The following is a 26595-nucleotide window of genomic DNA, read 5'->3' on the forward strand; positions in this document are numbered from 1 at the left end:
CCGACATAAAACAGGTTCACGTAATTTTCAATCAAGTCGGTGGTGAATATGACAAGTTATATTCTTTTTTCGATAAGTTCTCTTTGATACAAGTAAGTAAAAAACATTTACGTAATACAATTATTACTGTTGGATATTTTAATAAGGTATTTGGAGGATTACGTCACACAGTATTATATATACAATGGTCTATATAACACTATATTTTCTTAAAATAGCATAATATTCATATAATTAATCTATACAGAGTTTTATTATTCTTATATCTACCCTAATCCCACTCGAATTTGGGGTCGGCGCAACTTTTTCTAGAACTTAGCAGAGAAAAATCCTGTCTGGGAACTTCCTCGGGGGAATCCATTCTGGCCAAACCGTGTTAAAAACCCACACAGTGTTGTCTGACCTAGATTCAAATCCAGAAATTATTATTTGGCACTCGATTTTAATTTTATATCTTCTGTTTTAGGATGGTGGAATAAAGAAAGTAAAACCAGAATTGTTTCAAATGTGCTTTCAATATACATTAACTGCAAAACTTGCTCCTGTATACAATACAATAGGATATAATTACCTTATAAGGAACAGATATTTCCTTACCAGCAAGGGTCATCAGGAGGGTTTAAAGTTTAAAATCGGGAGTAATGGTACCTATTACCTACACCTATTTATAACTTACTGCAGCGGCGTAGAAACTTACTGTATTACACAACAGATTTGATTTTGTCCAGCACAGTATTGTTTTCTAAATTACATAGAAATATTTTAAATTTGTTCATTCTTTAATTTAAGGTACAAAACTTTTACATATTTATACCTACAATATACAAAAAAAAAATATACTATAACATATAAGTTAGTTGCATTAGGCGTTCAAAGAAGTTAGTGCTTTAATTTGCGGACCAAAATTCGCGTGTAAATCGCTTGACTCTTGCAACAGATAAGCAGTTTTATAGACATTAGACAACGTTGATAATTTACATTACACGAACAATAAAGATAACATATGCGACGCTTAATATTTATCAGATCAGAAGTCAGAACACAATTGGGTAAGTTACACGTTATAGGTGGGCGATACCGCAAACATATTTTTTTTTATACGGGGTGGAATTTCGAGACGGAGCAGTAAGGGCACTATTACTGTAGCTAAAAGAAACCTTTGTTAGGAGACTGTCCATCGTTTTTGAAAGTTTTATACCTACCTTATCTGCATTAACAGATTTTGGAAAATATACTTAAAATAATATACGACATCATATCAAAAAGTGCCTGTTGGGCAGTGTTGAATGCTGTACAATTTTACAGTACTTATACTTTTAATGCAATAGATACAAATATTACTGTAATCTTATTAATTTATGGATTAGCCATAACTTCTCACTACAAAAAATTACCGGCAATATTGTAGTATTTTTTTTTTTGTAGAGAATGATAAGAATCGTGTTCTTAGGTTTTGACTTACCCATTTCTTTTTTTTATTTTGCGGAGAAAATGATTTACCACGATTATTCAGTCTTCACGGGAGGCGACTGGACAACCGTCCTACCTATGCACGACAATACCAACCAAGACTCGGCGTAGCCATCTTCGGCGCGTTAGAGACGGCTGTGTTATTTCCCTGCCTTCTAGTTGTCGTCCGCAACCGCCACTGCTTGGTGTGCGGCCTATCTCTTTTGTCTGGTGGCTCAAAAAACCCCGCGCACGATTTAAATTATGATTTTTTATATGCAAAACCTAAATATTTAAAAAAAATTGCAGGAACTGCTACCACTTTGGAACTTCAGCCAGTAAAAATTACATTGATTCGACCAAACAATGCCTGTAAACGAGGTGAATGGGTACGAGTTTTGCCAAGGTAACCCGCCAATCCCATCTCATCTTACTTATATTATATTATAGCCTGACTAGGAAAATAAAAAACCTTGCAACGTTGGGTGAATATCTACATGAATTTCATATACCTACCACTACCAGTCTCCTGTTGACAACGTTATGGTTATAACGGAAAAGCCAGAGTCTCCCCCAAAGCAGGTATGTTAATTTCCTGGTCAAGCTATAAATGTGAAAGTTTATAAAATGTATTTATATCTAAATGACCAATAAGTAAACCTTTTTTTTAACAAATATCACCCGGCGGCGCCGGGTAGCCAGAACGGCCAACATCGATCGGGTTCGAGCGCCACGTGTATTTTTTTTACTATATTCCCTAAAAAAATTTGTATGAGAATTGACGTAATTCGTTATGTTACAGTAACCGATATGCTCCAAACTGAACCCTGTTTTCGTTTAATATTAAACTCCCGTTTTGGTACCAAAAATACCAATGTGGAAAAGCTAAGTTTTGGCTTTAACCAACCCAAATAGTAATTTATAAAGCCACTTGTCCCGCGATCCGCTAACGGCTGCACCACGCAGTGGCATGGCAAACGAGCAAACGCGGCGATATCGCATTGCTCGGCCCGGGCCTGCGCCACCACTAGTGACAGCGATTGGGGGTTAATCTTCTTCATTCATTCTATTAGAACTCGTACTAAAGAAACAAAACAAGTAGGTACTTATGAATTGGAATATGAAATAAAACACACGAGAACATTTTATTATGCAAATTTTGCGATTTCGCAAGAAGGCGGGCGTTAGTTCCGATTTGGCCACGTTCATTAAGATTCTTGTCGATCTATACCTAGGTATCTATGTTGACCTTGGTAAGTAAATATGTACCTATTTGGTAACAGACAATTTTTTTTCGTAGTTTAAACAAAGCTGTAATTGAAGACTATTATGAACATTTACCAGAAAATGGAAGTTTTAAATATTATAAAGATTTGCGTCGACATTGGAAAAATATTGTAAGTAATGCCATTAGCTTTTAAATTTATTTTACTTTGTATTGGACTCAGGTAAACCATATTGTTTTGCCACAAAACGATTACCTGTACGTTTTGGGATGAATTCCTTATAAGTAAGTATCTACCTACCTGTCTACCAGCGATCAATAAATTTGACAATGTAGGTAAACCGGGCCCTGGGCCCTTATTCTGTATGATAGTGTAAACGCGTAACGCGGCCGTGTCATGTTATCTCCGAGAAATGTGCGTGGAATGCAATGACTAAATATAAAGAGGACAGGCCTCAAAAGTTAGCTATATGAATAAGTTATATTTATGTTAGGGAAATCGACGCAGAATTGTCAATATATATGTCTATCTCTTTTACTCAAAGCTTATTTGGAACGCAACAAAAAAGACAAAATAAGTGCTTTCTTCGCATATGGCACTATTTCGTTTACTTCAACACACTGGGACCGCCTTGCGGCAGAAACGCCATTTTATGCTGGCCAGTCGGCAAGTACATGTAGTGTCAGACGATGTAAACAAATCTTCATAAATATTGAATTTAAAGTAATATAATCATATTCTCAATTGTTCAGTGTGTTTATTAGTGTATTTGTTAAGTTTCGAAAATGACTCAGTGTTGTGTGAAAGGATGCAAATCGAATTCACGCAAGAAAGACCCCGAAATATATTTTCATAGGTTAGTAACTGTTTTACCGAAAATTAGCAAATATCTTTGTATAATTACATTTTGGATGTGTTTTTATCAATTAAAATGATATGTGGATCTGGTTTGTTAAGCTTTGGACCCTTTTAGGCGTGATTTATACACATTAAAATCATTATGTTTGTTTACACACGAGCTTAGGGATGGGTGGGTGGATTTGTTTAGAAATTATTGATATCGATATTTTAACAGACGCCCGTTTATCAGTTACGGTTTTGTCTTTGAAAGAATGTTAGAGCACACATCAATATTGTATTATTCAGAAGGACAAACTAAGTGAAATTAGAATATTTTTTAAGATAACCAAAAATTTAAAACCAAGGCAAAATGAATTGAGAATATTGAGCGACGTGATTGGAATCCTACACCAAATACATATTTCTTTACATTTTGAGAAGATATGCATAAACCACACGTTTAATTAACGCGAGTAAAGATAACTGTTTTCCAACAATATTCGCGATAAGTAAAATAGTAATGATTATTATACTTCACCTAATAAGTAGTAATATTACTTTAATATATTGCTATGAATAAAATTAGAATTGTTACATAAAAGAATAGATAAACATAAAAGAAACAACATAAAGATGAAATGTAAGATATATTTTTACAATTGGCGGTCTTATGTTTCGAGCAACCTTTGCATGCACGGAAATAGATACATAATCATATTGTTGTTATTGCAAATAATTATTATAATTGATTATCTTAACCACCATCTTTACGGTCATTGATTTTAGTTTGCTGAACCATAGTTATGTTTCTCGATCAAAGAGCATAATAATAAAATAAAATAAAACCAACCAAATAATTGCTGGCTACGCTATCTTATTCCATTTATCATGTATTAAATAAATATCTTAATCTGTAACTTAATTTTTAGCAAGGAATAGTGCAACATACAAATATAGATCAAACACAACTGGATGTTTGTCACAACAGGTACTGCTTTGTTTAACAATTGTTACTTATAAATCAGTTTCAGTTTGTTTGTTTACATTATGATTTGTTATATTTATATTATGGTAGTTCCTAACCCCTTTCGTATTTGATCTTTTTGGGGCTTGTTTGTCTCTCTTAATTCTTCGATGTCGATACAAAATTTTCGGTACTAGCATATCACTATTGTAAGGGGCGGAGTCGGCACCATTTTGTTCATGAAATGTGCCGCATGTCACGTGACCATATTACCCATCCTCTATACTTCTTTTATCATTGGTGGAATGGTATTCGGTAAGTCAAATTTCTATAGTCCTAAACATGACGCGTTGTGTTACGTGCTTGTTACGCACTGTTAAAATAACGTGCGGGATAGAGAATAAGTCCCCAGGTGGGTATGTATTTGAAAAATATACTTTTTCATACATACTTATATATAGGTACTTTCAACTCAACGAAAAATCGTTCTAACTTAGGTAATTAAACCTTAGATATTACATATTGCTTACTTTCTTTGTTCAATTTGAATTTTGTGTCCCTACAGCACGGTTACCGTCTTCCTGAAGAGGAATGTTCATACTATGCCGTGAGGTTTTGGCGTGGTGAACCATTGACTTATCCGAAGATATGTGTCGTTCAAAACTATCCGATTTTTACACCCATGCCCAAAGCCGATGAAGTAAGTGTCTAAGTATCTGGATAAACTACAATTAATATATGATTCATATAATATGTTCAAATTATAGTTGGATTTCAAAAAGTAGTAAACCGAAAACACAGTTATCTTACTAGCTAAGTATTAAATAACAAACTACTACTTACTAAACTTTTTGTGTGTAATTAATCCCAGAGAAAACAAATCATGCTAAGTGTAATAAAAACATCTTAGATGCTAAGTAAATAAAGTATTTTCGCGTACCTACTAGGTACCTATTTTATTGTTCTCATAATCTATAGAGTTTCATTATGCGAAATAACCTACTACAACAGTTTATTTTAAAGTAGGTATGAGTGGCAAAGATTTGTTATGGGTGTACAAAACATAAAAATCATAATGCAATCTATTCGAAATTTATAAATAATATACTTACTTATATAAGTATACAAAAAAATAAACCTATTAATTCTCCAATATGTTATCTTTATTTTGACTGTTTAAAAACGGTTGTAAAGTGGATAGATATTGTTTTGTTAATTTCATAATGAAAACGCCACATTTTTTTTTTACTTTCGTGCATCTAGACTCCGAGAGTGCACATCATTTTAATTTGCAACCAAAACTATTAGATACATAACTTAGTAAGGAATAATTTGGTAGCTTATTTTTTTAAATAAGGACCTTATTGATATTTTATTAAACTATTCGTAAAGCTGTATATAATATTCTCTCGTCCGTAACTCGCGCACCACTAAACAAGAAACATATTGTTCAAGGCTGTTTGGTCGCGGTGGGACTGAGACCTTATAGGAGTTTTTTATTTTTTACTTCTTTCAGAAGATAGAGTTGATGATTTTTTTTTGTTTTTTGAAACAAAAGATGCCTTATATTCTTGGCATACCTTTGACTATTAAAGGCATCGACCACAACCTCGATGAAATTGTAAGTATTCACGTGGGGGTACGGACCAATTTCTTATTACGACTATTCGCCTAGCTTTATAAAAAAAAGTAAACTTTAATATTATAATATGCTTTAATACTTTTCAACAGAAACCATTTTTATTGTTCTATCATTATGGTTGTGACAACTTAGGTAAGTATGTAGGAATAGGAACAAAAGCAATAAGTATATTATTTATAATATTTAGGTGCTTGCATATTATGTCGCTTCTGTTCGCATTTTCACCATATAAAAGTCCGTACTCGGGAGTATGTAGGTATGTAGTTCCTGAGATTTCCGCGTTTCAATAAACAAATAAAAGTCTAACTCTATGATGTTAATATGGGTTATTATTATTAATTCTCATTTAGACAACTTCTTTCTACGGTTGAAAACACTTCTTGACATTTAACAGGTTTCCTGCGAAAAGCCATCGCAAACACAATTGGTTAGTTTGTGCACGCCAACACAGAATAAAAAACCAAAAATTGAGAAAAACTGGAATATTGATTAGCTAAGTACATAGCTGGTAGAATAAATTGTTATTAGGATTTTCAATTTTAATAAAACAAAATAAACATGTATGTTTAAATATAACGATTTAATTAAGTCATGATTGTATTATTTCGTTTATTTATATTATACAAGGTGTTGCTTTGCATCCCCGCCATATTTGAAGAGTCCATTTTAATGGGTACACATAATCATCTAATACAATGTAAGTCCTACCCCAAACTGGAATCCGAATATTAGATTAAATTATTTTAGATGATTTAGAATTAACCCCTACGTATACCTATGTCAGAATAGGACCCCACAGCAACGCGAATAGCCCACACACATATGGACGGCACCAGCTGTTTGCAATCGACACGGCTAGTCGCGGCGGCCGCTGCGGGCGTCAAATCACTTTGTGTGTGCATGTGTACTGAATGGCGTGAAAATCACCGATGCCACACGGGATGAGTTGGGTGATTGCCATTACACGTGTGGTTTTATTTTTAATCAATAATAATAAAAGTGCAATTTTCGGCCCTTATTTTTTTAAATATGGTGGGGATGCAAATCAAAAACTTGTAGGTATATCACTGGCAAATAGTATTTATAATATCACATTCAAATGCGTTTGCGCAATTCGTCAACATCAATTAAAACTTATTAAGTAAAATTTCGTATTAATTATTGTTGCTATTATTACTAAGCGTGTTAAGATATCGAATTTATAATAAAAAAAATAAATTTCGAAGTTAATCATTCAACAAGTTAGTTGTTGGTGAAGATGTGGGTACCCTTACTCCTCGCTGCTGTTCTACCGGCGTGCGACTTGCTGACTGATAGAAAAATCTTGCCACTGAAGGTGATAAATTTCTACTGTATGTCTGAGGGGGAGTTAACGTATTTCTGATGTCCTGTTAATAAAACGTAACATCTTCAATACCACAACGCTTTTTAATCTGTAGGTAGGTAGGTAAATATTAAAACATTGATATAAAAACTTAGTGACGCAGAGGGCCTCTTTTCACATAATGATCTTAATAATCTTTTTATATTTATTTAGAATGCAGCCAAATGACTTTTAAAATTACAATACCTAGCTACCTAAAGAAACATTGTCGAAACATAGTAGGTACTGTTTTGTAACATTCTCAAGTATGTTAAAACATAACTTGGGAATGTTACAAAACTTGAGAATGTTAAAATACATGGTAATATGATGAAATATGATACGATTAAGGTATTAAGTATATCTTCATTTTTTGGTAGATTAGGCCTGATTACTGTGAACATGGCGACACGTTCAGAATGTAGTTAAATATTCCCTTTGTGACATGTCGAAAAGTTACTGCAAAGTCGGCGACGGCTAGTGCTAAATTTTAGAAGTTTATAACCATTGATATATAACTATAGTTATTATTTATAACACAGAAAAACAGTTTTATTTAATCTATAATCATTGTAAGTAAATATTTCCAGAATGCCGTTAAGATTGTAAAAAGGCGCTAGCATTCAAATAAAACAAACAAATAAGTTATTTACCAAAAATTTCCAATTGTCGCAGTTAACCATAGTTTACGCAATACGCTGTAGGTGCCTATACCTAAACCTATCTATTATAGTCCTCATAGGACTGGAGTATACGGAAAGTCTGCCATTAAGGCGTAGGTATATTCTCAGGTAATTTTGTACTTTTTATAATAAGAGCAGAACATACCGGTCGTCTAGCATTCGGTGAAGTCGCGTTGTCGTGAAAATGTTCCATATTAGAAATATTTAGAAGGTGGGACAATTTATATCCCTTTGCTAGTTGCTCTAATGTTTTACCTGTAAACAAATAAATAGTTGTTTACTCGAAGGAATCACTTATAATCAATAGGCGTGTTATTAAATTAGAACTACATGATGACTAATTTTATTGGTTACTACGCTATGCAATTCACGTTCTTGTTAGCAAAAAAAAACGGATTGCATTATTATATTTATTAATACACACCAGTCAAAGTTGTAGGAACATTTAAGTTACATCGTTTCGTTTCTAATATTCTCTTCAAGGCACAAACATTTTGGAAAACTACTGCAACGACAGCCCCATCAGCTAACTGTGAGGAATCACAACATGATAGTAAAAAATTCCATTTATCTGTATCCCAATATGCGCCAGAAAACACAGCTAATTGCAATGTTGAAGCACCTATAACAAAATAATAAATTAATAAATAAGTAATCTTCCATTTACCTTTATCTTTCCCCAACGTGGGGTCGGCACAATTTACTTACTTCTTCAAGCATATTGCGTTTTAATTTAAGTATTTTTTGCGATCACGAATCGTGATGGATGGAAAACAATACCACACAATTTGCATCACGACCACCCAGTCCGCAGCTCAGTCGTTATTAAAGTGATAGAGCAACCACTTACATGATTTATTGTAATAAACAATGTACTTGATTTTTTTTAAAAGTCTTTTATATATTTCAACTTCTCCGCATACTTAATATATATAGATGCTCACCTGATTCACTTAACAAATGTGGATCTGCACCAAATTGTATGAGCGTCTTGACAATAGACCAATTGCCATACCGAGCCCCTAATCTTATTGGCCATCCACCTTCAAAATTGGGGTCTAAGCCACCACGTAACAATTCAGTCAATTTGTTAACCTTGTTTAACACTATATATTTTTTAATTTTATTACGATTATTTTCCATTTCTAATAATGATATAAATTAGATTCTCTTTTTTTGTTTTTTATTTGCTTGGTCGTTAAGATTGCTAAAACAAATGAAATAATTGTTAACTACCCACAAATACACTAGGTATATGATATTTTGATTCATTTTTAGATATTACCTATGTCGTAACCCTAAGATATAGTTCTTTTGTATTTCGACGTTATTACATTAGTAATCATGGTTTTATTTCTAAAAAAAATGCTCTATTGATTGTACTAAGCCTCACTAACTATCATAATAAATTGTATTATTTTAAATCTTAAAATGAAATTCTCAGTGAATATAAGTTTTTCAACTTTTAAAATCGCGATATTTCGCGAACGGTGATTCGTACGAAAAAAAAAGAACAATTGTAGAAAAATATTTGATATACAACTTTTGTCTGACCTATTTTTACGATAATAGCTACGGTTCAGAGAAAAAGGGAAAAAAACGGAATTTTTGACCTTTGAACTTGAATAAAAGAATTTGCACACATAGGATCAGATATCACAGAAAAAAAAAGTTGTGCTGTTTTTATGCCGTCGCCACACACAGACAGATATTTGTACAAAGACTTGGCCACACATTTGAACACAGCTACAGACACTGACCAAATTTCAATTTTTATGGCTTTTACTTGTAGGTTTTCATATAATCGGTTCTCCTTCAAGCAATTCGATAACTTTGAACGCTTTGATGTGTGGTCGAAAAAACCGATATCGAATGGCAAATACGCAAACATTTAAACAAACTTTGCACAAATACGCAAATACCCGTGCCACACATGAGTTCAAACAAGTTTTCAAATAAGTGTTCAAATATTTTTGCTATGTGTGGTGCCGGCATTAGAGCCTTTAGAATGTTTTAATGTATTACTGTTTGACTACAAAAAAAAGGCAAAACGTTCAAGTTTTTACACAAAGTATAATGCTATAATGCCAAATACACTCTACCACCAAACCTGTACAAGTCATCACGAATCCGAGAGTGTACTTTAGGGGCATGATCACCACTGATCCTCACAACTACAGATATGGCTCCGGCCTTTGAATTTTAATAAAATAGGGAACTTATTTAAATTATATTTTTAGATAAGTACACACATTGGGAATGCAATATACCGTACAAAATAACATTGACAGTACAATGATTTGGGGATGTTTTATCTTGCCTAGCACTATTTTTTTAGGAGTTGGTAACCCTGGTTTTGACTGCTGTCACAGGCAGGGATATATCATATAATATAAAAGTACATACAGATTTGTTTTGTAATTATTGTTTTTGTATTTTGTTTATATTTTAAACACTGTGACTGACGAAGACAATAATAATTATTAGCAAAAATATTAAATAGAATGTTATCACATATAATTATTCAACAATTGATATTTTCAGCAACATTTCAAAATTAATAATCTTGTTTACTTTTTGTTTGTTGCTGATTGTGGTTTCTAATTTTATTCTGGGATGGTTGCATTAACTACAAACATGGGAAGGTGAATACTGTTTTTTACATTTTCATTACATACGTCTTAAATTAAGTTTTAATCAACAATCGCAAGTTTTACTCAACAATCGTGTTAAGAATTTTAAGAATTTGATCAGTAATTCTCTAGAATTAGGTAAATCTCTTGATTAATGCAATCAATTACTGATATAAATACTCTACAAAATATTGTTATTTTATATGTAAACATGAAATTATATAACTGCAATTGTTTAACAAATAAATTAAAATAATATATTTTTTTTATTTACAGACATAAAGACTGGAGAAAAATTGCTAAAAGGGAAAGGAGACGACGTATACGAATTAAAGAAGCTGTAGACAGAGGTTTGAATCCACATAAATATAATATTACACAAATATTGAATTTTGTGCTCCATATTTTATATAGCGAAACCCCCTTAATATAACCACGCTTTATACGATTTTCCGCATAATATGTAAATTTACTTCACTCCTTGCTTCTTAAAGTATGTGTTCATACATTTTATTATACATAGAATGTATGGTTGTCATCTCAATATTATAAAACATTTTTAAAACAGAGGAATTCAGTTTATTTTTATATGACTTCAGCATATACATTCTATGTCTTCAAGGCAGAAAGAAACTTGACATGGTGGCAAGCAAGTAAAGAGTGAATTGGCAGTTTGCAGTCAGGGCATGATAATGGTTTTCTGACCCATTAACATTAGCTCAGGCCGTTGTGGCCTGTGCTCATTTTATAATGCTTATTTACTTATATGATATAAATAGTGTATGGGGCTGAGTAATTAACACTACTTGAATGTATAACAGTAATTTCATTTTCTTTGATATGTTTCAATGTTATGAAACCAATATGAGAGTTAGAACATTAGCCAGCTAAACTGATACATACTTTCAGTATTATATATATAGACATATAATTTTATTATCAGATGTAGCTGCAGACAAATCCGAAATATGTTTGATGGAACAACAGCTATGTGAAGATGTTGAATATGAACAAATAGAAATAAATAATAAGATTGAAAATGAAAAATGGTTAAATGCAGAAAAAAATGCTATGGAACGTTGGAATAAACTTCAAGAAGAAAAGAGAAAATTAATCGAAAAAAAACTTGAAGAAGCAGTCCGTATCAAATTAGTAAGTACCTATATTACATACACAAATGAACAGGAATCAATTCCAGTCAAATGTTGTATTTTTAAATAGGAAATAATAATTAAAATATTTTGGTGCATAAGTAGAGGATCTGAATGAAAACCGTGTTAATAATAAAAAATAGTATATAATTTTACTGATAGTTTGATTTAGTATCTACTTATAACATTTAATTTTACCTCTGTGTAATTCGGAATCGGAATGTGTCTGAACATAAATAGTAAATAGATTTTAAAATTTTTTTAGGAATGGGAGCTAGAAAAGAAGAAGAGGGAAGAGGAAGAAGAGAGATTAAGACTAATTGAGGAAGAAAATAAAAGGAAACAACAAAAATTTATGGAAAATTTAGAGTTGTTTTTATCTGGGGATTCTGAACACCCACCCCAAGAATTGCTAGTTGTACATGAATCAAGACCACATGCTGATCCCTGCCCCTTTTTTGTCAAAACAGCATGTTGTCGCTTTGGAGATAACTGTTCCAGAAATCATCAGTATCCAAGCATTAGCAAGGTTAGTAGTTATCGTTTTTGATGTATTTACTTATTTTCAATGTATAAAAATGTTTATTTGACATGAATATAATAATCTGTAATTTCAGATTCTTCTAGCAACAAATTTTTATGCTCATTTTGGATTAGACAACACTTTTTATAACAATGAATATGACACAGATATTATGTTGGAATATGACGACAGTGAAACATATAGACAGTTTAAAGAGTTTTTCTTTGATGTCTTACCTGAATTTGAGAAATTTGGTAAAGTAGTTATGTTCAAGGTCAGTTTCTTTTAACATTTTTAAATTACTTAGAATTATATTTACTGTGGTAAATAAATATAATTAAATTAATATGAAATAGCTACTAATATTTATTAATTTATTGGAACATACAGTTACACTATAACTTAGGACTAAGAATATGTTTAGTACTTATAGTAAACTTAAAAGCATAAAAAAAATATGTGAGATAATACAAAGTTTGTAACATACTTGTAAACAGGTATGTAATAATTACGAGAAACATCTTCGAGGAAATACGTACATAGAATATGCCAATTTGAGGAGTGCTGTGGCAGCCTACCGTTCACTACATGCACGATGGTACGGGGGCAGACAGCTTTCTCTACAGTTTTGCAACATAAACTCATGGAAGCATGCAACTTGTGGTAAATACGCCTCTTTTTTATCCCATACCTACACTAGATTATAAAAAAAAATATTTCGAAAGCAGGTGCTAGATTCCAAAAACTTTTATACCATGGTACTTTTTCTTTTTGCGGACAAAAACGCGTTATAGTTACCATCACTTGCTGGGTGAATGGAACGGTTATGTTGGTTTCACCGCTCTTACGGCCCAATGCCAACACTCGGGAGTATAGCATCATCTGAGCGAGCATTAGACAGAGTTTCTAACCCCTGTATCAGTATATACCCCACACCGGTATACCAACCAAAACTCGCCGTGGCCTTCTTCGGCGTATACGGAACGGTCCCGGGATATTTTGTTGCACTAAGATAGCTGCTCAGAACCATCCCTGCACGTGCCGCAATGCGGCACCACTCTGATTGGTGGGGCTAAGATACCAACACTTGCTAAAAGACGCCTTTGGCGTCTACGACATTGGGACACCTACTACCTACATTGTCATGCATCGCAATGTTTTTCAGTGACGTAAAATAATATTTTATCCTAAAGTGAATAGTTTTCTTTAAAACATTTAACATACCCTAGGCATAATGTTTCAAGATTGTGAGTTTTGTAGTTACCTGTTTAAATTTCATTACCTACAAGAGATCTAGTGGTACTATACTTTAAAATACCTATAAATGTTATCTAATGTTTCTATTTCAGGGCTTCAATTACGAAGACAATGTCCGAAAGGGCGTTCTTGTAATTTCCTACACATCTTCGTAAATCCAAATAACATGTTTCCCGGGTTCGAGACATTACAAAATCCAGATAAAAAAAGGTGAAGCATCAATTATATTATTCATTAAGTTAAAAAGTTATTTTTCTATAACATTTACTTGCCATGTAAACTTTTTACTATGTGTAACTTTGAATATTATAAGTAGCCTAAAGGAAAAGAAATTAAAATGACCGTAATAATATCTATCTACTTATTCAGTGCATTAGAATCGAAGATGTTCATATAAATTATAATCATTCATGACTTTCAGGCCACTAAAATCTCCTTCGTCTCGAGCATGGAGATGGTCTGAATCTCCAGAGGTTGAAATTATCAAGAGTTCGAAACGGCGGGCTTCAGACAGACGTGAAGAGAAAAATCATACTGATAAAAGAGTTAATGACTATAAACGTAGGCGTAGTCCAAATAGAAGGATTTCATCGCACAGGCGTGATGTTTAGATGATCCAATAGTTACTTACATATTATTTATTTCACTAATACTATCAGTACAGCAACTAATGTGCCGCAACGGGATATTTGTACGAATAACGTGTATCCACAGAAACTTGCTACTCCATCATCAATTAATCATTTTTAACTACTTATGAATACCAACTAGCACATGTGGTTTGTAATATTAAAATCCTTGACTGAATATAATAGGTATTTTAATTACCTACCATTGAAACTCTACAATAAAATTATTCTAAGTACTATTGTATAATAAATGATCGATGTTTTCTTTTATATTATATACTAATGCTACCTACTACTAGTTTTAGCTGGCGCTCTGCCCGTGTGTAAATGTTATACTGGGATAAAGTTTTCCCGGATAACAGTCTCGCTATATATTTTCTCGGAATAGAAAGTAGCCTTTCTCTAGGTCTTAACTATTTCCATACCAAATGTATAGAAATACTTTTATAGTTTTGGAGGTTAATGCGGACAAACAGGCACATACATATGCGACAATAAACACTATTTTCCATTTATTACTTATTTGAACAGTATTTGACATCCTATTAGACCCCAGTCCACTCACCATCACCTGTGCAGTAAGGTCACTTTGTCGTGATCGTATAAAAACAAAGTCCCGACTGTCAGCTGTCACTAAATGGACTAGTCTCCAAAGCCGTAATAAATAACTGTCTGAGTCTGCTGTCAAACACTGTCAAAAGCAGTGGAATGTCAAATGTACTCAATTATCAATATAGTGTACTTCAGTTTCAAATATACATTAAATTTACCACCGATCAAGTAAAAATAAGACTATTTTTGGAACATGTATGAAAATAATCCTTTCAGCTTATCTATTTACTATTTATAGCTTATTCTATCATGTATTAGTATGTACATAATGATTTTATATGACCGCTGTTAAAGTATACTTTATTACGACAATGTAATTCTTTATTAAACTGAGTATTGTAGTTATAAGCACGGAAAATAATTCCTTATTAAATTCGAAATGATTTGGAAATCATTGATGCCATCTCTTTCTCTTCTTTTGTCGAAAAATGTAACAATTAGAACTTTAGTATTGGCCGCTGACGGTAATACTTCCAAAAGAAAATACAGAGCAATAGACTCCGCAAAATCATTAACAGCTGTATCATACGGATATAAGGCATCTTCAAAACAAAATGGTTAGTATTAACAATTAGATCATAACATTTGCATTTAGCTAGGCGTTTGTAATAATAATATAAATAAATGTAAATTGTAATTAAGTATATATAAATTAAATTATTTTAATTTGTGCAGGTACTGATGAATCTAAGGCCAAAATTATATTGCAACTCAATTTTAAATCAGATGAGGATGCTTTACCATTTCAAAATTTACCAATAACAACATTAAAACATGTTCTACATGTAACTGCAATTGACAAAAAAAATGGTTATTGTGAAAACAGACTTTACTATATAGCATCTCGAATTAAGGTTTGTGTAACATAATGAATTTACTTTGTTCAAAATTATATGATTAATAGACAAAGCCTTAATATTATTTATATTTTTTAGTGTCCTCCAAATGTCCTCAGTGAGCAGCTGGCAAAAAGGATATTTGTTTATTCCTTGACATTTGACTGGCTCAAGAGATCATTAGATGTATTATTGGGTAAGAACTCTTGTTGATATGTTGTTTATTGAAATAATTATATTTCACTGTGATTTGGCTAGGTAATTAATTTAGTACATTATTGTCTTTATTAAAGTAATTGGTTAGTGCAATAGTGATGATATTGTAATTCATATTATTTCAATTGCCTCAAAACAATGAACTATCCACCTGTGTGGCTGTCCCATACCGGTTTTTGGCCACCCAATGCAAGTGAGTAACACAGGCTTAGATAGATAGGCTTTAGGTGTATGCTAGCAGCATGTGTGTTGCACCTAAAAAACATAACCTAACCTAAGCCACAAGATAACTGTCATAAGTTGCTGGTGCATCACATTTACAATTCAAAAAATTATTTTGAAATTACATTAATGGATGCATAAAGACAGGCCAATTATAACATTTTGTTATAATTGACTTGCCCCTCAGACCAATAAACATATAAAGGAATGGTAATATGTAAAATGGTTTATAATAACATTGTATCTCTCATTTTCAGAAATGAACGTATCTGGTGAGAGAATATTGAGGGATTTGTGGGTCCTCAAATACCATCATGAGACAATCCAGAAAAGACTTACAAAAGTCCGAAGCATGGGAGTGGATGTATTATATCCTTGGATGGTGAGATGTTCCGAGAACATTTTAAATAGGTACCTACTTCCATCTTAATAATATACAACATTAATTTTTACATTGTAATTTTTTATACTAATCCTAAAATATATTAGTAAGAATCTTGTAGTTAGAATCTTGATTTTATAATGCGTAAATGATTTAAGTGTATTAATCTCACGCTAATTGTGTCCATAATTTCGTCTCCCTGAACTTCTTCAGCCAACCGTCTTTCTAGCCGTCTATCAAATTGTGTATCTAAGTAATAAAAAATACCTTAAAATAAAAATAACTCTTTCCAATATCTGATTTTAATGAAACAAAGCATTGGCTTTGTTAAACAGAATATTGATCCTGTTTCCAATTATACACTATCTACCTGTGACAACTACATGAAAATCCATTCAGTAGTTTTAGAGATGTGAGTTTACGAACAAATAGACAAAAAAGAATTATAATAAACTGATTTGTCTACTTTTATCCTCCATTGGTCACCCTTTTTTATTACTTTTGTTTTGATGTATAGATACGCCTGGGTCCACGATTTCATTATATTCATAAAATATATTTTGCCAGAGGCTTAGCCCGCGTGAGAAAGTTTTTCCTGGATAAAGATTTCCGTTATAAAAGTTACGCTATATATTTTCCGAGAATAGCAATTTTAACCGTTTACTTAGCGCACGCAACGGAAGCTCTCCAGAGGAATCAATTTTCCCCATTTTTGCAATTATTTTTATTGATCCTTCGCTCCTATTATTCGCTAGTCAAAGATAAGGTTGATACTCTCTCAAGCTTATGACATATGTTTGTTGTAGATCAATCCAATTATCACAAGAGACAAAGGATATTCTTGGAGAGACAAAAAATACCCAAATTTATTTAGCCAATCGCTTAAATACAACACTGGAAGCTGTTGAAGAAATGTCTATTAAAATGCCTGCACTGAAGACCATGAGGGTTATTAAGGTAATATGGATTGTAGTTGATATGGGATACACACACTAACGCCTATTATGCCCAAGGTGTAGGCGGAGGTGCAACTAGTGGACTCACTTCCCGCCCTGTGACAGGGAGCGAGCCTATCGCCATTGTCAGGCAAACGTCATGCTGATACTGAGTATAAAAGCCCAATATTACTTTGCCCAACCTGGGGATCGAAACTGAGTTCTAAGCACTGCAGTTGTACCATAATACAACTACTTTACCAAGACAGTGATATTACTTGTTTTGTAAATTAATATTGATTATATTAGATGGGGTAAACCAATGTTAACACTCCATTTATTATTATTATTATAGATTTTTTATTATAATACTCGGCAAACAACTCCAGTACACTACATATTGCATGGTGGGTTTTTTTGTACATAAACATTACTCTAATGTATAAAAAAATCAAATTCAATGAATCTAGTGTGCTCGAATTATTTTCGGTTATTATATCGGCATCAAACCATTTTATTCAATAGTATTAGGTATAAAACCACCGATTTTTTTCTAATAAAAATATGATTTTATATACATATATATTTACATAAAAAAGTCTTACAAGTGTAAATATATTGGTCAAGATATAGTGTCAATGTTGATTTTTAGCTAGTCTCGACTAGGCGCATTATTTCGCGCATATATCTATAATGATAGAATCACGATTTAAAAGTTCATTGCATTAAATTCGCTTTTTAAGACGATAAGACTATACCACTATTATCTATTATTGACCCAACAAGTGCCACACAGAGCTTTGAAAAAAAAAGTTCTACTGAGTTTGGCTATCGTTTATAAGTTAAGTATCTCATATCTTATTATAAGGCTGGCTCCTGGTATTCATAAGAAAGTTTCGAAATCTAAAATAATAATTTTAGATATATTCATATTTTCAGGTAAAGAATTTTTTAGATTTTCTTTTGGCAGAGGGCTTTACAGTTGAAGATATAGCAAGTAAGCCAAGAGTGTTATCTGCTTCACAAAAAACAGTACACCAAAGATTAGAGAAGTTACGCAAATTAGGTTTAACTCAAATAAATTTGAATGTACTATGCAGAGGCAGAAAGGGTTTTAAAAAGTATTGCGATTCAATAGAGAACATTACTAAAAATTGTGAGTAGTATTTAAGTTATATGATATATTGTCTTACTGCTACCTTACCATAATTTTACAAAAGCTTGAATTTCCTAAACATTAAGAAATTGGAAAGGAAGCTAGATTCAATGAACAATTTTAAGACAATATTTTTAAATTTTAATGTTTGGTAAAACCTCCTTTAAGAGTTAAGACTACCCGAAAATTACTAATTATGATATGACAATTATTTCAACCCATTCATCATTGATGAGGAGTATACAGGGTTAATTTTTGAGATTGGGTACCGAGGGCAGATCTAAATGTCTTGTAAAATGATGAACAGTCTTTAAAGAAAGTTTTCTTGTAGTTATAGCAGTTAAGATGGCTAACCTTGTTACTCTATCTTATAAATTCACTGTGCATCCCGTCACAAGATGAGAATCTAAAGAAATAATTAATTACTGTGCATATACAATCTGAGACTAAAATTAAGTAAGCATTTTTTTTTTATTTAAATTGTAAATGTAATATTAAAAATTGTATTTTAATAATAGGTAATCATTTTCTGTTTCAGCTGAGAATACATGACATCGAAAAACAAACATAGTAATAGTATTACAGCAAATGTTAATAATTTATTAAATATAATAATAAGCTTACTGAAGTTAAAAAATAACTGTTTTAAGCAATAAATTATTGTTGAATTACTTATATGACTATTATTATTATTTGACTGGAATTGACTAATGAATTATGATAATGGTGCCAGCATTGTGGTAAATAATTGCTTGAAAATATTGAACTTAGGGTACCTAAACCGCGAAGTATTTACCTATACTTTTATTTAGCTAGAATCGTATTTGACCACCTACATAACAAAAGTTCTTAAAATTTTAACTAGTAAATAGATAAGATAATGGGTGACGACACGGAGGGCCGTGAGTAAAAGCTAGTGTTTTAATGTTTTTTTTCAAGGAGATATTAGGCATCATTTTACTCTTTACTTATAATGCCCTATGATAGCAATGTATGAGAATCCTAATTTTATTAATATTGTGTGTACGAGTATGCTGGGGTCGGATTATTCCTACAAAATATATATATAAATATAAAGGAGTTTTAAAGTTAAAATTTTATTAAATACTAGCTTCCGCCCGCAGCTTCGCCCGCGTGGATTTCAGGTTTCAAAAATGGAGAAGTTGCTCAATTTGTCGGGATGTTTTTTTAATTTATGGTGGTATGCAGGTGGTCCGATTGTCCGGTCAGGGTCTGATGATGGGATCCTGGTGAAATCGAAGGAACTTTTAACCATTAAGGTTGCACACGAAATGACGGAAGCTTAAAAAATGGAGTAACTTCTCCCGTTTTCCCAACATTTTCCATCACTACTATGCTCCTATTAATTGTAGCGTAATGAAAAGTATACTATAACCAGCTCAGGAGTATGAAAAATAATTGTACCAAGTTAAGTTAAAATCCGTCGAGTAGTTTTTGTTTCTATAACGGTTATACAGACAGACAAAAATTTTACTAATTGCATTTTTGGCATCAGTATCGATCCCTAATCACCCCCAGTTATTTTGGAAATATATTTCATGCACAGAATTGACCTCTCTACAGATTTATTATAAGTATAGATATGCAAAAGTAGCTCAAAAATTGTCCATAACGAAAACATGCATTTTAAAGTAAAACAAAAGAAATAATATCGTGAAGCCAACCAAATAACTAATGATATATTAAATTTTGTGACTGTTCAATTTAGTCGGGTCCGCGATATCACTTTTGTTGAGTTTCAGAACGCGACATTACATTATTATATTCTGTGCTCCAACGCACACTGCTTTTATGTTAGGAACACACCTACATTGCTTAGACAACAGTGAACTTTATACAATAGCAATAAAGCTCAAATTGACTCTACGTATTAGTTAGAAAACGTTTGTATGGGAAATAGAAAAATGCTGTTTTGAGGATTTTCCCGGCAATTATTCGAATTTTTCTCACCTTTTAAACCTTCCCTAGACCTCCACAAATAATTCAAGACCAAGATAAGATAAATCCGTTCAGCCGTTCTCGAGTTTTAGCGAGACTAACGAACAGCAATTCATTTTTATATATATAGATGATTGGACCACTATCGTAATTTTTAATTAAATTATCATAACCTGTTGTAGACCTTATCATACTAGCTGTAGAAGTGTTATTAGAACGTAATCCAAACTATATTCAGATTATCAATTGAAAGAGGATAAAATTATCATATATAAAGTAGCTTTAAATAATGTCCAGGTTTTGGTATAAAACGACGGTATTACTTAAGTATTTTATGAAAAAAAAGGAAACTTATTGCGAACCTCTTCTCAACTCATTGAAAACCGGTCCGAACTTAGCCGAATGCATCTTATGGCGTTTCCTCACGTTTTTCTTCAATATTAAGGCGATACCTCAAGGTCCATTTTCATACATTTTGTTTCACCTTTAATCTGGGTAACTAAACAAGTATTGGCAAGTAAAGAATTTAAATTCACGTCTAGTTAGTGATTAGTTCTCGCAGTTGAAAGAAAAACGTAAAAATAATTAATAATCTTGGATATTTCGGCCTTTAAAATTTAATATGACGAAATTTTAAAGGCAGAAATATCCATGATTATTAATTATTTTTACGTTTTTCTTTCAACTGCGAGAACTTAATTTAAACTAACTTTACTTCTCCCGAGCAAACGGCCTAGAGCATTCGTTCATACATTGACGGTGGCACCATTTGTTTAAAAAAAGTTTGGTCTTTTTGAAACTTAAGTACCAAAATAAGCCTTATTAAATTGTGTATCTAATAAATAATGTTGCTTACAAATGAATACTAAAATGTACTGTAGGAGATGCACGGAATCAAGTATTTTAATGGTATTTTCATTATGAAATTTTTCAAATAATATTCACATTATAAAACATGTTAAATAATCCAAGTGAAAATTAACTCCTAGCCGCATTTCGGCCACGAAGGCCAATCAACCAGATACGCAGGGGATCATAGTGCACAAATGTGTCCGCAATACACAGGTGTAATCTGTTTCATCACTCCTATAGTCTGGTAGGACGGTAATCACGCCCGTATACAATATGTTTAATATCTGTTTGGTGATTGATATTTTTTTTTAGATAAGGATTATTAAATAATAACAAAATTCAAATATAAAAGATGGCTTTGGGAGTTTTGGATCATAAAGAAGCTCTAAATCCCTTGCATTAATTTACCAAGGTACACTATCCATCTAAATGTAAAACAGTAGTATTTATAAAATGGGATAATATAATAAAACACATGTTTAAAGTTACTATTAATGGTTATTTGTCTCAGCCATACAATGTCCCTGGAATGAATTACATGAAAAATCACTAGCATTTTCACCTTCATGCACAATCTAAAATTAGTTATATAGGTAGCAGACTTTAAAAGTAACTTTCAATAAATATGATTGGAAAACAATGAGGCTTCATAAAAATATGAATTATTGCAATTTACACTGAGCCATATTTTAACTGTGATGTAAATAAAATCACAAGGCTTTTAAAGGACTGTATCCAATTAAAAATGACTTATACTTTTTGACTTCTAGCTAATATTAATCCATGGTATTAAAAATAAAATTATGAAGTTCATTGCCCCTATACAGTTGAGTATATAATTACATTTACTAACTAAAACTTCAGCATCATGTTTGTGTTGTCATTCAAATCATTAATTTACTTAGTTGTCTCATGTCATGAATCTCTAGGTAATGGCCTATACATAGTTGTGATTTTGAATTAATTGTTTCTGTAACATACAAAAAGTTCAAGGTCTGATGGTTTACAAAAATTGAGGAAAAAAAAGTGTATAGCAGATTATTGTAAAATAAAGTAAAATAACATAATATCTAAATAAATAAGTATGTAATACATTTAATATATACCCAGCAATAATTCCTCTACACCAATGTTGAAATAAAAGAATGAATAGGAAAAATGATGACATACATGTCTCCTTTGTTTTGTAAAAAAATTTTAGCCAACATATTTTCAAATAAGTTTATTTTAGAACAATATTAGACCTTGGACTATGTATGTTGTGAAAATTTTCTCAGAAATTACTGTGTACATTTTATCAAATTCAATGTTAGGTCGATGTCAATGTGCTGGTAAGAAAATTCAGAATTTGCAACAAATTAACAAATACCTAATAAATTATTATAAAGCAATTTGTTGAATTGTTCTAGCATTACTGAACTTTAACAGTGTAGCATTATTTGAAATTTATATTACACTACCTATGATAAAATTACATAGTGTGAGGTTTGAAAACAAATGTGTAGAATAGTACAATTAGACTACTGATGAGCACATTGCACACCCGGCCCAGCTTGCATCTGTTCCTCATCATCACTTGCATAAGCCTCTTCTCGGCCTCTGCCGCGCTCACTTGCCGTGTACTCCATCAAGTTCACCTCCTCCACATCTTCCCCTGTGGGCATTACAAAAGCTGGCCGAGGAGGCAGAATACTTTCTATTTGCTTAAGCTGTTCTTCAGTTGCAAAATTATTCTCTGGAAACACCACATCAAACTGGATGTACAGATCCCCCTTCTCAAATGGATTCTTGTACTGGGGCATGCCTTCACCTGGTATACGTTTAAGGTTACCAGGCTTTATTACTTCACCAGGAGTATGTCTAATAAGTAAGTCTCTACCATCTAAATGTTTAACAACAAACTCAAAACCACATAATGCTTCAGTTATGTTTATTTCATGTTTCATCACAAGATCATCTGCAGTCCGCTGAAACACATCATGAGGTTTTTGTTGCAACAGGATGATAACATCACCTGGTTGAGTGTCAGGTTGCTGATCACCCTCTCCTCTGAAGTAAATCTTCTGGTTTTCCTTCATTCCTTTCTCAACGTGGACCTCAAGTATTTTTGTTTCATTTAGGACTTTCTTTCCTTTACATTTAGGGCATTTGTCTTTTTCATTAATAGTCTCTCCTTGTCCATGGCATGTGGGACAACGCGCCTGATACTGGCGAGTCATGTGTGGTGCAATCTGCTGATAAGACACTTTAATACCCTGTCCATGACAATCTTTACAGGACACAACAGATCCAGGCCTTCCGCCGATACCTTTACACGGACCACAAATCACGTTTTTACTTAATTGTAGCTTCGTTGTTTTCCCGACATACATATCTTCAAGAGATACTTTGAGGGGGTGCAAAGTATCTTCTCCACGGGTTGGCCCGCGGCCGCGGCTGCCACCGCCCATTCCAAATATATCACCAAAGAAATGTCTGAAGAGGTCATCGGCGGGATATCCTCCACCTTGTCCGCCCTCTTGTAACCCTTTCAACCCGTATTTGTCGTACACCTGTCTCTTTTTAGGATCTGACAAAACTTCGTATGCATAACTTATCTCTTTGAATTTATCACCTGCAGCAGGGTTTTTATCTGGATGAAATTCCTTTGCCAACTTGTGGTAACTCTGAAAACACAAAGAAATTGTTTTAGATTGTGGAAATGCGATTTATTGAAACCATGCAATGGACAGATGACATTACATGTGATAGTGTAACACGAGTAAATGGTATCATACGAGTTTATAAGTCTTACCCTTTTAATATCCGATTCACTTGCATTTCTAGAAACACCTAAAATCTCATACAATTTATTATCGGCCATTTTTCCCCTGATAAAAAGGAAAGAAAGAATGAGGAGCTAGATGATGACAACTAGAAAAGACCTTTTTTTTATAGAGTTTTATAAATTAAATTAAGGAAACATTCATTCAGCCTTAAATTATTTTGTCTATGGCATAAAAGCTCAGCTAGCTTTTACATCCGGAATGGGGTTCTAAGATTTTATATCTAAAACGCTTGAGATCCCATACAATTTTGCATTACCTAACACATGTATGCTAGTGATTCTGAATCAGACTAGGAATTTATTGATTAAATTGAAATAAAACTATTTTCCGGATTTTATCATCATTTTATTTATATTTTTTAATTTTATCCCGACGCGACGTTGAGACTTTGTAGCTTTCATGATGACGAGGGGGATTCAGGTGTTCGATTTCCATATATATTGAAATTCTCTTTAGGTATTCATCGTCCGAAAAGTCAAAGTTACAATATCTACCTGCATTTTACAAACAATATTTTTTTTATCTATTACTGGTCCGATCTACGCAGAATTAGCCTTTGGAATGAGCTTACACTATCTTAAAGTCTGGCAGCCGGTCTTTTCAGATTTAAGATCCCAGGCTTGTGCAAGCTTTCAACTAACTTCTGTATTGAAATTTTCGCGTAAACCTAAGATATAATTATTTATTTCTCTAAAATTCGCGTAAACCTAAGATATCATTATTTATTCACGTTATACTTACTCAGTTTTATAGAATATAATTTCTCGAAATATTCTTAACGATACATTTACAGGGGGTAAATTCATAGACGTTTTTTATCGAAGGACAGAGTATTGCTGTGATAACAAGTCTGTTTCTCAGCTTTGTTTATTTGACAGCCAATTAAATTCAAGTTGTATCACAATATGAGCCAATCACAACGGCCCTATGTCTACGCACTGCGAAGGCTGCCATGCCGGCAGCACTGATTCTATTTATCTCTACATTTATTTTTTTGCAATGGTCTAAAATCTAGAGACTACATATTTGAAGGTCGATAAGGATCGTGGTCGGATTATACATTATATAATATAAAATGTCACATATATATTTACTTATAGAAAAATCTGAATTTGTAAGAAAATAATGGAATGAAATTCTATTATTCTCGTTTCAGATTAGGAATTTTGTTTTTGAATTTAGATTGTAATAAAACTATTTTGTTTTAGATATCTGACATTCAATGTTGCTGTAATGATTTAAAAAAAAATGCAAATAACGTTCTTGGTCGATACCAACATTCGATAATGTGAAAAACGATTTAAACTTACAGTAGAAAAAAGAAGAAAAAAAAAGGCGCGGGAAACCTTTGAATTTGGCGGGTGTCTTTTTTCATTTTAAATTTGAAAATAATTACTTTTATTCAGAAATTTAGTCAGTTAAGTTGTAAATTGTATATATTTTTTCATTATTTATTTAATTGTAGTGTAGTGTATATAGAAAACAACTATTGGTAAGTGTGTATTCTATTAATGTTTAGTTGGGTGTTGGGATGGACGAGCCCCTAGATCCTGGGGGTGATGTTCCCCAACCATCACATTTTATAACAATTGAAACTGCTTCAAGCTTAGACACTGACTGTTCAGTTTCCAACACAAATAAAAGAAAGCGCATACGGTTAAGTAAGGTGTGCAAAATATGCAATAAAAAAAAAACGAAAAAATGCAATGGCTGTAGACTCGGGTAGAACTGAATGTCGTTGCGAAGACAGTGACGAAAAAATCACTGAAAATCCATCACCTCTCAAAGCACCGCATACACAAGCTCTTCCATCTCAGGCTTCTCAGGTACCTCCTAATATTACTGATAGTATTAGAAAAGAATATACTGCATTGGATGCTTCACCGTTTATTATTCATGGTCTAGTACAGGAGAGATAACACAAGATCTTAATTTGCATCCAATATGCTTTGGCAGATTTTTGTATAAAAACCAGGTGTCAAACATAGTACAAGGCAGTTTGAAGCGTATTGGTCGCAACAAAATTTCAATGGCATTCACAAGTCACTTAGCAGCAAATTCTTTCTTAAAACATCATGCCTTATTGGAAAAAGGCTATGAAGCTTTTATTCCATCATTTAACGTTACCAGGATGGGACTCGTAAGAGGTATACCGGTGGACATGTCTGTGGAAGAAATAAAAGAAAATATTAGGGTTCCTTTAGGTTGTGGTGACATAATAACATTTAAATATCATA

The 26595-nt window shown here is 32.6% G+C and overlaps 4 protein-coding genes across 8 annotated transcripts; 2 read left to right on the top strand and 2 right to left on the bottom strand.

Moving 5' to 3' along the window:
* Positions 1-1734: 1734 nt before the first annotated feature.
* On the top strand, positions 1735-14543 carry LOC115441008 (putative U2 small nuclear ribonucleoprotein auxiliary factor 35 kDa subunit-related protein 1). Of its 2 annotated transcripts, XM_037441929.1 has the most exons (10): positions 1735-1855; positions 2750-2846; positions 5045-5179; positions 11077-11150; positions 11744-11952; positions 12217-12480; positions 12569-12748; positions 12972-13137; positions 13824-13941; positions 14153-14543. In XM_037441929.1, the coding sequence occupies exons 3-10, from the start codon at positions 5175-5177 to the stop codon at positions 14340-14342; spliced, it is 1206 nt and encodes a 401-aa protein (XP_037297826.1). In that variant the 5' UTR covers positions 1735-1855; positions 2750-2846; positions 5045-5174; the 3' UTR covers positions 14343-14543. The 2 variants fall into 2 exon arrangements, with proteins under 2 accessions (XP_037297826.1, XP_030021426.1); XM_030165566.2 differs by lacking the exons at positions 1735-1855; positions 2750-2846; positions 5045-5179 and adding an exon at positions 10520-10812.
* LOC115441010 lies at positions 6683-9922 on the bottom strand. Of its 2 annotated transcripts, XM_037441931.1 has the most exons (5): positions 9453-9922; positions 9112-9374; positions 8592-8789; positions 8313-8422; positions 6683-7509 (listed from the first exon to the last, which is right to left on the bottom strand). In XM_037441931.1, the coding sequence occupies exons 2-5, from the start codon at positions 9308-9310 to the stop codon at positions 7348-7350; spliced, it is 669 nt and encodes a 222-aa protein (XP_037297828.1). In that variant the 5' UTR covers positions 9311-9374; positions 9453-9922; the 3' UTR covers positions 6683-7347. The 2 variants fall into 2 exon arrangements, with proteins under 2 accessions (XP_037297828.1, XP_030021428.1); XM_030165568.2 differs by having other exon boundaries at positions 9112-9922.
* Positions 14544-15035: 492 nt separating the features above from the next.
* On the top strand, positions 15036-19396 carry LOC115441009 (transcription termination factor, mitochondrial). Of its 3 annotated transcripts, XR_003938418.2 has the most exons (8): positions 15036-15529; positions 15648-15826; positions 15908-16004; positions 16504-16657; positions 17435-17585; positions 18503-18719; positions 19051-19175; positions 19258-19396. XR_003938418.2 is itself a non-coding variant. In XM_030165567.2 (7 exons), the coding sequence occupies exons 1-7, from the start codon at positions 15352-15354 to the stop codon at positions 19269-19271; spliced, it is 990 nt and encodes a 329-aa protein (XP_030021427.1). In that variant the 5' UTR covers positions 15039-15351; the 3' UTR covers positions 19272-19396. The 3 variants fall into 3 exon arrangements, 2 of the variants coding, with proteins under 2 accessions (XP_037297827.1, XP_030021427.1); XM_030165567.2 differs by lacking the exon at positions 19051-19175 and having other exon boundaries at positions 15039-15529; XM_037441930.1 differs by lacking the exons at positions 18503-18719; positions 19051-19175 and having other exon boundaries at positions 15037-15529.
* Positions 19397-22008: 2612 nt separating this feature from the next.
* LOC115441012 (dnaJ homolog subfamily A member 2) lies at positions 22009-24542 on the bottom strand. The gene is made up of 2 exons (XM_030165571.2): positions 24325-24542; positions 22009-24196 (listed from the first exon to the last, which is right to left on the bottom strand). Exons 1-2 carry the CDS (start codon positions 24391-24393, stop codon positions 23051-23053), a joined length of 1215 nt encoding a protein of 404 aa, XP_030021431.1. The 5' UTR covers positions 24394-24542; the 3' UTR covers positions 22009-23050.
* Between the last annotated feature and the right edge of the window lie 2053 nt (positions 24543-26595).

Source organism: Manduca sexta, chromosome 23 (genome assembly GCF_014839805.1).
Source record: "Manduca sexta isolate Smith_Timp_Sample1 chromosome 23, JHU_Msex_v1.0, whole genome shotgun sequence".
In the NCBI taxonomy this organism is placed as follows: domain Eukaryota; kingdom Metazoa; phylum Arthropoda; class Insecta; order Lepidoptera; family Sphingidae; genus Manduca; species Manduca sexta.

What these genes read in the sequence shown, in the direction of transcription:
- LOC115441008 (XM_030165566.2), top strand. Translation starts at nt 10,784, where the DNA reads ATGGTTGCATTAACTACAAACATGGGAAG. An exon ending in TTAACTACAAACATGGGAAG is followed by an intron (nt 10,813 to 11,076) that starts GTGAATACTGTT and finishes TTTTATTTACAG; the next exon opens with ACATAAAGACTGGAGAAAAA. An exon ending in TAAAGAAGCTGTAGACAGAG is followed by an intron (nt 11,151 to 11,743) that starts GTTTGAATCCAC and finishes TTTTATTATCAG; the next exon opens with ATGTAGCTGCAGACAAATCC.
- LOC115441009 (XM_030165567.2), top strand. Translation starts at nt 15,352, where the DNA reads ATGATTTGGAAATCATTGATGCCATCTCTTTCTCTTCTTTTGTCGAAA. An exon ending in GGCATCTTCAAAACAAAATG is followed by an intron (nt 15,530 to 15,647) that starts GTTAGTATTAAC and finishes TAATTTGTGCAG; the next exon opens with GTACTGATGAATCTAAGGCC. An exon ending in ATCATTAGATGTATTATTGG is followed by an intron (nt 16,005 to 16,503) that starts GTAAGAACTCTT and finishes TCTCATTTTCAG; the next exon opens with AAATGAACGTATCTGGTGAG.
- LOC115441010 (XM_037441931.1), bottom strand. Translation starts at nt 9,310, where the DNA reads ATGGAAAATAATCGTAATAAAATTAAAAAATATATAGTGTTAAACAAG. An exon ending in ACATTTGTTAAGTGAATCAG is followed by an intron (nt 8,790 to 9,111) that starts GTGAGCATCTAT and finishes ATTTTGTTATAG; the next exon opens with GTGCTTCAACATTGCAATTA. An exon ending in CACCGAATGCTAGACGACCG is followed by an intron (nt 7,510 to 8,312) that starts GTATGTTCTGCT and finishes TTTTATTAACAG; the next exon opens with GACATCAGAAATACGTTAAC.
- LOC115441012 (XM_030165571.2), bottom strand. Translation starts at nt 24,393, where the DNA reads ATGGCCGATAATAAATTGTATGAGATTTTAGGTGTTTCTAGAAATGCA. An exon ending in GTGAATCGGATATTAAAAGG is followed by an intron (nt 24,197 to 24,324) that starts GTAAGACTTATA and finishes TTGTGTTTTCAG; the next exon opens with AGTTACCACAAGTTGGCAAA.